Raw genomic sequence first — 13,518 nt, 5'->3', positions numbered from 1 at the left:
TTGGTCAAGTCAGTTCAGTGATAAAATCAAAGAAGATGTCTATAGCCAGCGCGTTCCACATGTAAACTAACCAGATTCAACTCTGCTACTTCTTCCACATTAAATCCACAAAGGAAAAATTAAATGAAGAATTATTTCCATTAAAAATATTTGAAAATATTTTTTGTTTTTCTTTCTTTTTCTTTCTTTCTTTTTTTTTTTGCAGAATTTACTGGAAATCACATTGAATCTTTTGGTTTGCTGGACTGTGGTATATTTCCTGCGTGTGACCATGCAGCTCAGTGCCAGGACCCTTAAAGTGTCATCAGAAACTCACCTCATTAATACACAGTATTTACATCCATGGTTTACATTGATTTTCAGTCAGCAGGGCAATATTCAAATCCTTTAATTGAGCAGGAATGGCGTGTAGTTTTCCTAAATAAATTTATGCAGCAGATTTGCACCAGTCTGTGTTCGGTGATTTATAACTGGTTTTCTTTTACAGAGACATCCACTCAGCATTTTAAAGCTTATTATAATACTGGTCCTGAGGAAGCTTATTAATTATCAACCACTGTTTATGGCCAACTTTTCTAATAATGTATTATTTGTAATTATCATTATCTGTATACATATTATGCATTTCCCGTCCTCGAATTTAATCTGCCGAGTTTCTTACCTAATTAAAAGCACAACGACTAGAAAATTGCACTTAAGTACAGTACTTGAGTAAAAATAGTTAATCTCCCCATACTGCTGTTTGCAGCCATTTAAAAGCAGTGATAACACGAGGAAAGCTACAATATCGATCTAAAGGTTTGCAAGAAATACTAGATGCAGCAGACGAGCGTAAGGACAAAACAACACACACACACACACACACACAAAAAAACAAATACGAAGGATAAAGCTATTCATGACATTGTGAGATTAAGCATCTCCTATCATGCGAATCAATCAAAATACAAATAGCACTGTTACGTTATGGGCCTGGGTTGAAAGAAGGCGCTTTTTGTCAGTTTATGAATAACCTGCAGCGGGCCCGCGGGTGCAAATGGGATGTTAGTGAGAACGAGCGGTGTGGGAAATTTAAATGCAGCGATGATATCAGGTGTTTAAAAAGTGTTAACAAAGATCCCACCAGGAGAGAAGAGACAGAGACGGAGAGAGAGGGAGAGAGAGAGAGAGAGCAGAGACTCTCTGGGACAAGAGCCCCCAGGTAATCTGGATACTTGTGTTATCTCAGCACCTGCCACAGATGACAGCAGCAAAGCCCTGAACACTTCACTTTTAGGCAGGCGTTACCTTTCAACGCATCATCAGTTTCATAATCCCCTTACATGGTCAAAGCGCCAACTCCCGCGCTGGCTCCTGACACCTGCCGCACACCTCCATATGTCTGATAGCGAGGATACATGAGGATAATACCACAAAGCACATCAGCCTCAGTGTAATTATCATTCTCTTGACCAATTTTGAACGCCTCATACTTTGTGCAACAACGTTAAATGCGCTTGTAAAACTCATCAGCTAATACTTTAGGAGGCATGGCGGCGCTATTCTTACATTAATACTTTGGGTTCCTGGTTTTAGTTTCTCTACTTTGATCTCAGGAACACATAATCTAAATGTTCCTGTCAATGAGTTTTTTTTTTTTTAATGCTTGACAGGTTCAATTTTGCATTCCCTCCTCTCAGAATCCGTGCCGCGAAAACGATAGGAGCGTTTCAGTCGGGAAATGTTCCCGCTTGATTCGCTCAAACGCACGTCCGCTAAATTATGACAGAGCAAATGTTTCTGTTCTCAAAGCAGATTGCGCGGCGGCTGATTTTCACAGAAACAGCTCCCTTTGAAGAAGAAACAGGAGCTGGGACGACGCTGCTTCCCTTTTCTCCGAGCGGCTCTGAAGACAGGTACTTCACAGGAAATATACAAAGACAGAGGGAAGCTGACAGCGCTTTGTTAGGGCTGAAAATGACAAGCGGAAGAGAAAGGCCTCAAAGCCTGGAGGCAGGGGAGGAAATGCAAAACTGGGAATAATCAGAAAGGAGATTTGTTGTGCTTATTCTAAAGCTGTCACACTTTGCCTTTTTACGGGAAAGCAACACAGTTTTAATTAAAGAGGTCAATCATTTTCTTGAGCTCTGACATGGAGCGTGATTGCCTTCTCCGAAAGCCAACCTGGTGGTAATTAAGTGTATCAGTGTTTGAGAAAATATGAAAGTGTTCAAAGGGCGAAACTTTCCCACTCCGCCTCCGTTACTGTGAGATTAGTTCAGACACACTGTAAACACTGAAAAACCCATTCCATCATCCTCACCCGATTTAGACACTCGAGGTTTATGAGCTGATTTTGCTCTGTTGGGGCGCAGCAGTAAAAAAGGCAACGCAGACAATGAGGCCGCGCATCAGAGGGCGCTGGATGCTTCTGACACTGCAGCGCCGTAATGACAGCGCTATGAGGGAGCAGAGCCGACACATCTAACGTCGCCTCGGGCTGAAACGCCGCCCATAAAAATTCATAGCTGTGGACCAAGATCAGGAGACTCGACAACATATTAAACATAATGTTTCCTGCACCGGCGCCGCCCGAGCGAGCATCTCGAGGAGGCTCTGCACCTGTACTCCATCCTCAACACTTCACGTCACATGAGCGGCAATCAAAGAGGCAATCACGCCCTTCATAATTGTTGGACTTAAGTCCTTAATGGGCCATCCAGTAGTCAGATTAGGGCGATTGTCTAAGCAAAGGGCAATCGTGTCGCAGCCACAAATCATCTGGAGCATCTTTCTCTTCATTCCGCGACCTTTATTGTGGATTTATTGGCAGCACGCAACGCAATTACGACCGATGGCCGGAGAAGGGAGAAAGGTGGCGGGGCTCGACGCGGTCAGCACAACATGTGCGAGCCGCATTTGAGGGATTTGGGCCGCAGAAACGGCAACCTTTCCTTCAGAGGTCTGAGGCGACACGCAGGCCGGGGACTGTAAATGCCACAGACAGTATTGTTTATGAGGGATTATCTAGTCAAGCCTTCTGGCTGGAAAGATTGTGACCCCAATATGAGCACAGATACACATCAGCGCCGCGTAAGCTCCAGAATGAGTCCTGGAAGGCGGCACATGCATGCAAGGACCCTTCACTCCCTCAATCCACGTTTAATCACTCGCACTGAAATTTCCACTGGCCTGCCTGCCGCTTTCTCTCATATTTTTCTCTCTCCCCACCCAATTTCTCTGGTGGCTTTTTGAAGACTTAAGTTCCACTCTTTTTTTTTTTCCTCTCTCTTTTCTTACAAGGCAAATCCTGGGAGAGGTTGATGTGAAGACCAGGCAGAGCAGGGATGTGAAGAATATAAACACAATTTTTTTTATTGTCCAGAGGGAAAGGCGGGGGGTTGCAGAGGGTTGGGCGGTGGGGTCTGTAAAAGAGACGAGGACCTTATCACAGCCCAGCAGCTCTGTAATTCGCCGCCATGATAAAGTGGCAGCGCGGAAAACCTTACAAGGCTGGCACAATCCAAAGAAGGATTAGGTTTTTCTGACATAAGCTTCCTGAAAAACTAATCAATCAGCCCATGCAGTATTATCAGAAGCGTGAGATTAAAGAGCTGCTCCTAATCCCCCCACTGTACATTTTATTACACTTCGCAGTGTTAGTTGCCTTTAAATATACAATAAATAAATAATAAAACCAAACCTAATTGAGCATGGGGAAGGGGAAAAGGGTTAAAGGGTCCTTAGAGAGGGATTTTATGTAGAATTTGTGTTTTGTTATGAAGACAGGGATAAAACTGTTGTCCTTGCCAGAGCCTTTTCTGACTTTGAATAGAGCACCACTGGCTCACTCGAGCACTGCAGAGAAAAAAACATGAGCTCAGGAAAAATATACAAAAAAAAAAAAAAACTACAACTGAATTTTACAGCAACATTAGAGGCTAAAATTGAATCAAATAATATTTAAACTCCAACTTTTCTTGTCCCGAAGACAAGAAAGTTAATTAGATAAATGATCAAGCAGCTGCATGGTAAAAAAAAGAAATAAAAAAGAAATAACAGTTGGAAACGAATGCTAAATCCTTTGAGAAATGACTTGTAATCCCTTAAATCACCGCACATGAAAGTTGCAGGGATGAACTCCGAGCTTGTAGCGGATTCAGAGTACCAGGCAAGTTGAGCTTACTAGTAACCTGCTAAGCTTACTAGTAACCTACTAAGCTTTGTCTCCCCAGCGCGTCACACCCTCCTGTCAAGAGGCTCGCGACCTTCCCCGCTCAGTCCCACTCTGCGTGCCGTTTTCGGTTACAGCCATACATTTAACGCCCGCCGCTGATCCTCTCGGATGCTTTGTGGTGACATAATATTACCAGAGAGCTCCTACCCGGCCAATGAGGTACAAAGCGGTAATAGACCTTGTCAACGTCTTCTCACACCTAATCCCAAGCAGAGTTGGAAATAAAAAAAACTCACTCTCTCTGCATGTCAAATAGAGAAATACGGGGAGGTCAGGGCAGGCAAGAGGGAGGTGGCAGGAAGCAGGGATCTCAAATATGTTTCATCTTCATCTACATTGTTCTGCTGTCATTGCACGGAGGATAACTGCAGCAGATGTCATGGGGCAGAATGGATTCTTCCAGGATGGCTTTGACCCTTTTATTTGTCCCTGGGGTTTTGGCACAGATGCCGGGGTTACATTTTCACCACTTGATTCATGTCCCGAGCATGTCTGTGCCTAAGGAGCGAGAGGCGAGAGGGAGTGTTGTTGCTGTTTGGATATCTTACTTTGAGTTGTTTGGCCACAGAACTGATCCGCTGCCTAAGACAAAAAGTGTGATGTCTTATATCAAATGATACGTGGCTGTTCAGTCCGTCTGAGGCGGGTCCTTTGACGCCACGGGATGCCCTGGGTTAAGGCTTGTCTCATAGCTTTGTCTGATGCCATCCTTACGCATCCTCGGAGTCTCTTAAACTAAGGGAAGACGGAAGCTCGTTCACAGTAGTAGAGGATTCGGTGTACTTATTTCAGTCTTTCACTGATCAGCTCGATAGGTTTGCCTTTTATTTCCAACACTCCAATGGTGCGGTAATAACGTTGATAAGGGACAATATGTCAGACAGTGGTGGGACTGCTGGGAGGGAAGCCACTGAGGAGAGCCTCCCCAGAGAGGCAGTCTGTCTCCCTCTGTGTCTCTGGAGGCACAGCTCCCTACAGGCGCAAGGCTGATTACAACAGCAGCCTGGGCAGAGAGCACTTGGCTGCTGCAGCTGCACGGTTCAAGGCTATCTTTAAAAAAAAAAAAAAAAAAAAAAAAAGCCCTATGTGAGGATGGCACAGATGTTCCCAACTTCTTCAGTCGCATGGCATTTTCCGCCCAGGTCTGATCATGGCATGGATGATCATGATAAAACCCGCATGGTATTCAGCTGCTCATAGGGGACAACATCAGCAGATGTTACAAAAAAAAGGAAGACCTTTATATTTCCCTAGAGCTCATGATCTCCCTTTAGCGTGCAATAAAAAATAAATTAGACTAGAGAAAGATTATGTCCAGAAGCTTAACACAACCAATCTTTGCCGAATGCTAAATAAATTCCTGTGTATTCTCGGGGCCATCCTCATTGTGTAAGATACCAAGGATGTATCATAGGAGCTTTGGAAAACTGCGGGTTCTGCAATTTTCATTGTTCTCAGTTGTCTTTTTTTTTTATACTCTGGCCTCAATTACAAGTCACTTAACAGATGTCAGGGGTTCAGCGAAAAGGTCAAACCATGTACACGCCTGGAAGCCAAATAAATTATAATGAACGCTAACCACAAAGGAGTGAGAGGTTCAGGACACCAGGGCCATGATGAGAATTATAAAATAACACTGCCATGGAAATAAACTATTAACTCGGCAAACCAGCACATGAGTAAATAATTGTCTGTATCCAGGGAATGGTAAATGGATGTTTTTAAATAAGTTAAGAAGACCGTGGAGCTGTTCATTGTACTGTACTAGAAGCTTTTTGCATAATTAGGGATTTAACGTAAATGTTCGAAATGGCTCCTAACAAAAGACAAAATGTCAAATGGAAATAATAAATTCAGATGGAAAATTAGCCAATTAAAGTTATTATATAATATCTACATTTTGGCTCCAACAAATCTGCAGTCTGTCGTGGCAAATGTAGTGCAATCAGCTAGATTTTAATACATTCATTAATTTATTTATTTATTTTAGGCATTTTTAAAATAAACGAGTTCCAAAAAATAACTGATTCACTACATTTGTAAAGTTGTTAATGAATCCTCTATTTCTGGGAATAATCTGGTGTATTAAAATAAAACGTATTACAATGAATAGTCCTAATAATTTACCAGCTCATTTCCTTTTAGATGAATTAAGAATTAAGAATAGTTTTTCCATGCCGGGATTATTATTATTTATGTCATTTTATTTTATTTTTCAATTACGCAGAGCCCTAATAAATTAGACAAAAAATTATATGTGTGTGTGTGTGTTATATATATATATATATATATATATATATATATATATATATATATATATATATATATATAGTTTCAGCGTTTAACTTGGAGTGAGATAATTCCCTTTAAGCATCTTTCTAAAAACACTGGCATGCTTCCGCATAATCCGCCTCCTCGCATTCACTCATCACGTCTCACCTGGTGCAGGAGGAAAAAAAACAGGAATGTTTGCAGAGCACTCATCTTCAACGACTTCTCGACTTATTCAAGATGAGCGGCGGCTAAATCCTCTCTGGGAGCTTTGGAGAGGGCAAGACGCACATGCGACTGAAACATCGCTGTGATCACCTGCGAGGAAAGTGGAAATATTAACGTTCTGGAAATCATCTAAAAACTCGCTCGTGTTGGCATTTTTGAAGTAACCCCTTCTCTCCGTCGCTTTGAAAAAACACTGAACTTTTCCTTACCGTTACGCAAAAGGCAATACCTCACTTAGCAGGGCAGGGCGGCCGCGATCATCCCTTGTTCAATCCACTGTCTGCGAAGTGTCCTAAAATCCGCTCAAAGCGTCTCCGTCTCTCTGGATGTTTAGGGAATTTCTCTTGAGCAGCTGGGACGCTTGGATTACTCTGCAAACAAGGCGGAACATCTACACTCACTCCTCTAAGTTTCGAATCCAAGCAAACAAAAATAAACTACGAGCTAGAAATTTCCGCTACTTAATCCGATGCTGTGTTATTAATAAATTGCCGATGTGCGCGGTAAAACACAAGCAGCTGATGCCTGTATCCCAGTGCCAGGACTGCAGACAGACAAGCAGCAGTCCGCTCGCTGGGTCCGCTCTTCAGCTCTGCACGATTTCAGTGCGCAAAATCCTCCGCTGCGCGTCTGGAGACTCCAAGGTCGGCGCGCATCCGTTCACAGAGTCAGACCTAAAGAGCTGCCTTTGAAGTCTCACTCTCTCCATGTAGGAGACAAGTAAAAGGCTTGATGTGACCGTTATCCGGTTTTGTTCGGCACCACGTCCACGTTTTTTTTTTTTTTTTTTTTTTTTTTTTTTTTTGTTAACCCTTTGGACGTGTGATCTCACGCGTAATTCATACAGTATGAGCTGCGTTAAGCGAGGGATGGGAAATCAAGACGCACGTCCAATCACACTAGAGTAGATGCGTGTGATGTGTTTTTGAAAGTCATCAGAATGAACACAAAACTTTTACTTTATTTTACGCAACAACAACAAAAACAAACTTCCATCTTGCAAACATGGTCACATAGCCGGCGCTGACTGAATCACAGCAGAAAAAAACACAACGGTGAACGATATTCATTCATTTGGGAACTGGCTGATGCAGCACTCCTGACCACAGACAGCAAAAGGTCAAATGTGTTGAACAAAGGCAGTGAGAGTCTGTACCGAGGACAAGTTCCCTATGACTTTGGCGCCATCTTGTGGTTTCAGCCGAACATTTCACTTTACGAAGCGGACATTTAATTGCAGCTACTTTACAGAGCCGATATGAAATGTCCAAGTAGTTTATAGTATGCAAGTATTACAGCTTGACCCTTGCACGTCTATGCAGATTTTTACTACTGTCTGACAAAAGTTGGCCGACACATATAAACTATAAAGGTGACACAATGAAACACAAGAGGAGCAGCCCAGGACAAAATGTTGCTGAGTCAAGCACTGAGGCGGTATCTGTTCAAAGAGCAGGTGTCAGCTTACTACTTCCGTCTTTTCTATGCCACATGTGGACTTGGTTTATTGCTGTTTGACAGGTGGAAATAGGCACACCTGGATCAATCCAAGCATTGCCAGCACATTTTAAATCATTGTCACCATGGATCGGTTAAGTCTTTGTTGTCTTTGTTCGCAACTGTTCCCACCGTGCTTGCCAGAGTCTCCACCATTCGCTCAGCCACATACGCCAAACTGGCGTAACATGGGCTTCAGTGGATCAAGTTTGTTCCAGTGCATCCCACAGATACTTGGCCAGTTTGGGATCTAGTGAATTTGGAGGTCAGGTCAAAACCTTGTGCTGTTATTTGTGTTTTTCTGTGTTTATGTTGTGTTTATCTGTGTTTCTGTGTCAGGCTGCATCCTGCTGGCGATGACATCAAGGAGTGTCTTTGCTATGGGGTGGGGGTATCTGGTCTGGTCCAGGCGGGTGGTACAAGATGGTCATTGTTATTTACTTCACCTGTATGCATGTACACTATCTGCATGTTCGATGGAGTAACAGTCCCAATCAATAACCCCATCTCATCGTATAAAATGAGGATACATTATCAAACATAATCAACGAGTCTGGAAACTCAATTTAAATAAAAGGAACCAAAACACCTTGAACACTTTGAATTAAACGTAGTCGTAGGTGGTGTTTAGTGACCCTCTCATATGGCAGGGCGTGCTTTCGCTGGCCCTCTTTGAAGACCAAAGCAGAGCTTTTCAGAACAATGGCTGTGCTGATTAGATTTTACCAACTCTCCACATTAGAGGCCAACCCATGTTTTATCTGATATGTTTGAGTTAGAGCAGGAGGGGGACGCACTGGAGTACTTATCAGCCTTTTAGGGCTCCTACAAAACAGAAAAGTAAAAAAAAAAGAAAAAAATCTATCTACCGATCTTCACTCCACAGTTGGCATGAGCAGTATGTTTGCAAATACCTTTCATACTTTGTTAGTCGCACACAGCAAGCACTTACAACTGACACTATCTGAATTAATCCCCACTGTCTTCTTGAACTTTAAACACGCACCAGGCTGCCAATAAAATCTCATATGAACCGGCACTCACCCAGTGCACCCTGGTGCTACCGACAGAACTATAACCCTTCTAAAAGAACTAATATGCAGGTGCTTGATAAGGTTGTGAGTGTGCTGTCTAACTGTCTAGCAAGATAAATTGCAACCATACTGTACTGTATAATCAAGGCAGGGTTCAGAGCAGGTTGGGTCCTGCAGTCCCTCTTTTTAAATCAGGAGCACGTAACTTTTACTTTTGAACTTGAGGCTAACATTAAGATGAGCTGAAGTATGAAAGTGTTTGTGTGACAGCATCAGACTGTCGAGGATACAATTTGACAACACTGACAAGGTGTCCATGACCCCTAGAGGGTTTGCGGAGGTACTGCAATGGGGTCGCAAAATCTTTGGTTGATTAGACATTTTTATACTGTATATATATATATATATATATATATATATATATACACACACTACCAGTCAAAAGTTTTACGACACCCTAATTTTTCCAGTTATTTATTGTAATTCAAGTCATGCAAGCGCAATGAATAGCTTGAAATGGTACAAAGGTAAGTACTGACTGAAAAATAATGTACATTTCAGAATTATACAAAAAGGCCTTTTTCAGGGAACATGAAGTGGGTTAACAATTTAAAGCTGTTCTGCAGCAATGAAGGTTCAATCAGCCTTGAAAGCTGGTGCTACTAATTCCTACAGGTGTTCCAACTTTTCTTGATTACTTAACAACCCCCTCTGTCTGCACAAAGGCAGTGTAGGAACACAATGTGGTACCAGACCCTCATGAGCGTCAGGTGAACAGTATTGTACTGCAGAAAGTAGTGTGTTGCTACAAAAATGGTGAGAAAAAGGCAATTAACAATGGAAGAGAGACAGACCATCATAACACTTAAAAATGTAGGTCTTTCCTACAGGGAAATTGCAAAGAAAGTCAAGGTGTTAGTGAGTGCAGGTTTCTTCGCCATCAAAAGGCTCAGAAACTGGGGGAAACTCTGACAGGAAGCTGTCTGGCAGACCCAAAGCCACAACGGAATCAGAGGACAAGTTTCTGAGCGTTAACGGCTTGCGTGACAGGCGGCTCACAGGACAACAGCTTTAAGCACAGCTTAATAGTAGTCGTAGTAAGCCAGTCTTAGTTTCAACTGTGAAGAGAAGACTTCAAGCTGCTGGTTTGACAGGACGAGTTGCAGCAAGAAAGCCATTGCTAAGATGTCAGAATCAGACAAAGAGGCTCTCCAGGGGCCGCGAAACACCGCCTACTGATGACTGGAAGAAGGTATTATGGACTGATTAATCAAAATTTCAAATCTTCGGTTCATCACGCAGGATCTTTGTACGGCGTCGGGTAGGCGAGGGGATTGTTTACACAGTGTGTGACATCAACTGTCAAACATGGAGGAGGAAGTGTGATGGTCTGGGGCTGTTTTGCTGGATCCGAGGTCGGTGACTTGTACAGAGTCAGGGGCACCCTGAACCAAAACGGCTTCCACAGCATTCTGCAGCGCCATGCAATACCCTCTTGTATGCGCCTAGATGGTCAGAGGTTCATCCTACAGTAAGATAATGACCCAAAACACAAGTCCAAGCTATATCAAAACTACCTCAGGGAAAAAAAAGAACAGGATGGTATGAAAACATGGAGTGGCCAGCACAGTCTCCAGACTTAAACCCCACTGAGCTGGTTTGGGATGAACTGGACAGAAGAGTGAAAGTCAAGCAAACTTCAAGTGCCACACATTTATGGGAACTTCTGCAACAGACTTTGGAAGAACTTCTTCCCAAGTCTTCTTGGGAATATTTGATTTCTATTGTAGAAGGACTGTCACGGGTGTGTTCAGCTGTTATATCTGCCAAAGGTGGCTACTTTGATGAGTCAAAAGTTTAGAATACATTTAGGCCTATAAATTGATTCTGTGATCTGTTTTTCTACTCAAATTGCTTATTTGTTCTATGTTTTCATTTCAGAGTGCAATGACACAAACTGAATACTTTTCAGTAAAAAAATAAATATGGAAAGAGTGTGGTGTTCTAAAACTTTTTTTTTTTTTTTTTTTACTGATTAATCCTTCAGTAGGGTCTCGCGGGGGGATGATGGAGCCTGTCCCAGTTGGCTATTTTTTTATATATATATTTTTTAATTTTCCCCCACAAATTTAAATGCCTTTAAATGCACATTAACATTAATCCAGCGAGGCCACATATTACACCCTGACTCTGTCAAGTTCCCCTTAGCTGGCTGAGAGCCTCTACAATCCCCAGATGAAATATATATTTGTACAGTATGTATGTTTATGTTTACAGCAGTTGCACATGTTTGAAATTAAGACAAATAAATATTTGAACCTGTGCGTAATTTGAATAACTTAATAACATTGAAGACCCCTGATATAGTGAAATGGAGTAACTAAAACAATCTACTGGAAGGTGCTTTGAGGTTATAGCACCACCAACTGAGAGCCTTAAGTGTGTCCAAAAACGGCACGTTGCTTTAAGTCGTTGTGTCTGTTGTTGTGTTTTCTCCCTTTCGAGCTGAATTATCATCATCTTTTTGGTCATGCCACAGTTCCTTTCATATTCCCTTCTTATTCCATTTTTATGGCAGCTCGTTGTGAGGTGCATCCTAATATGTTGTTTGAATGATTTGTCTTACGGCGACTTTCCCACAGCAGGATTTTTAAAAGAATGTTCTCAGGCATTAACCGATGCACAGTCCATTTCACCACCCACCTTTGTAAAACAACCTGCATCCTGCAACTAAATCATGTAGATAGATCCTCACCCTGTAACTACCAGTCTTTGCACAAGGCAGGTGAAAGATTTACAGCTCTTTAATCGAAATCCATTCAACAGAATATAAAACCGTGTAATCGAGACCGCGGATCGGCAAAAAGAAAATGAAAATTATGATCTAACACAATGCGACTGACGATACCCTGCAGCGTGAATGTTCCTCATTTGCTAAAAGAAACAGATGGCAGCAACATCAACGGCCAGACTAGTGAGTCACTAATCCACAAGTTCATTCAAGTTTTGGAGGAGTGCGGTCAAATCCAAGGAGCATATTTTCACCTGAACCATCGGCTTGCAGTAAAATTCTGAGCTTTTTCTGAAGAGCCGCAGTTGATGGCGGCGTGAAAAGCCGCCGTCTAGGTCCACTAGAAATAAGGCAGTTTCAAATACGCTCCTTCTTTTGTCCACCCGGAATGTCACATACTGAACTTGTCACTGAGAATTACACAAGAATTATGATACTGATTTGGTGTTAAATTGTACATACAAGTGGTTTGTAGTGGTCTCCCTTTCTCCTCACATTTAACTCAAAACTAAAGTCGGACGTCTTCATAGGATAAATTTAGAATTTAAATGTTGTATGTTAAGTATATTTTATGCGGCTTGTTGTTGGTTTATGATTTTTACTGGTTATTTTCAGGCCTGAGCTCTGTGTTGCAACATATTGCCAAATAGGATTCCTGTTAAAAGGTTACTGATAGCCTAGTATCAGAGTTTATAGCTCAGGTCAGTGAGAGTTATCAACAAGAACATGAAAAGCGTTTCCAAAGGTCCAACTAAAACATGGTTACTAGATAATCAACACTTACTACTGAACTTTTATTTGATGTATTTTAATGTGTAAATCTTCTTTCCCCTTTTATCTAGTTCTGATCCTGGTTGTTTTGTTTGTTTGTTCTTGTGTGTCATGATCTCCGGAGTTCTTTTTAGTCTCCTTTTTAATACCACCAGGCACTACAGATGGAAATTAGCCTGCATGGCTATCAATGTGCAGTAAATAAATAAAATGCCAACTGTGAAGTACCGACTAGGCCATAGTGCTTGCGGTTTATATTTGCTGTGGTTCTCGGATCTCTATTAGTGTACACAGCAAGCTGTGTGTACTATAGGGTTTTTCATTGTGCTCCTTTCACTTAAATATGTAAGGGTCAGTTTGGGTGGGGCCCCAACGGGGGAGAATGAAGTACTGGAACTCCCTCAGTATCTCAGCACTGCCAGCTCTCTTTTGGCTTTAAACATCTGCTTTTGCATCTCGCTGACCAAACAAACGTACGCAAATGTTTTCTTTTTTCTTTTTTTTTACTTGAATGCTCGATGGCACGACACTTTTATGCAGAGAGGGGATGTGTGTGTGTTTTCATGCTTCTGGCGGACCAGTGGTTATGTCTTTAATTATGACCTAAAGCTTTTCCGCGCAATCACTAGGTGGGCTGTTGTGTAACGTTATACAAAGAAATCATTTAGAGCCAGACATCCTCGGGAGGAGTCCAGCACAGTTTTATAAAG

General features: G+C 42.1%; 1 protein-coding gene across 3 annotated transcripts in view; it reads right to left on the bottom strand.

Annotated features, from left to right (window-relative positions):
• nxph2a (neurexophilin 2a) overlaps nucleotides 1–7,472 on the bottom strand; it is a 39,344-nt gene extending 31,872 nt beyond the window's left edge. For 2 of the 3 annotated variants that reach the window (XR_007113847.1, XM_047600740.1), the window contains exons 1-2: nucleotides 6,925–7,471; nucleotides 6,656–6,805 (exon numbers count right to left, since the gene is read on the bottom strand). Coding sequence is in view for 2 of the 3 variants with exons in the window: in XM_047600740.1 (XP_047456696.1) it covers nucleotides 6,656–6,700 (45 nt within the window). In the remaining variant the exon portion in view is untranslated. Of the gene's footprint in view, nucleotides 1–6,655; nucleotides 6,806–6,924 lie in introns of all 3 variants that reach the window. The other variant, XM_047600741.1, reaches the window with a different exon arrangement.
• Nucleotides 7,473–13,518: the final 6,046 nt, after the last annotated feature.

This window comes from Mugil cephalus, chromosome 12 (genome assembly GCF_022458985.1).
Source record: "Mugil cephalus isolate CIBA_MC_2020 chromosome 12, CIBA_Mcephalus_1.1, whole genome shotgun sequence".
Taxonomy (NCBI): domain Eukaryota; kingdom Metazoa; phylum Chordata; class Actinopteri; order Mugiliformes; family Mugilidae; genus Mugil; species Mugil cephalus.
The sequence above is the reverse complement of the archived record's forward strand: the minus strand, read 5'-3'. Positions and strand labels throughout refer to the sequence as shown.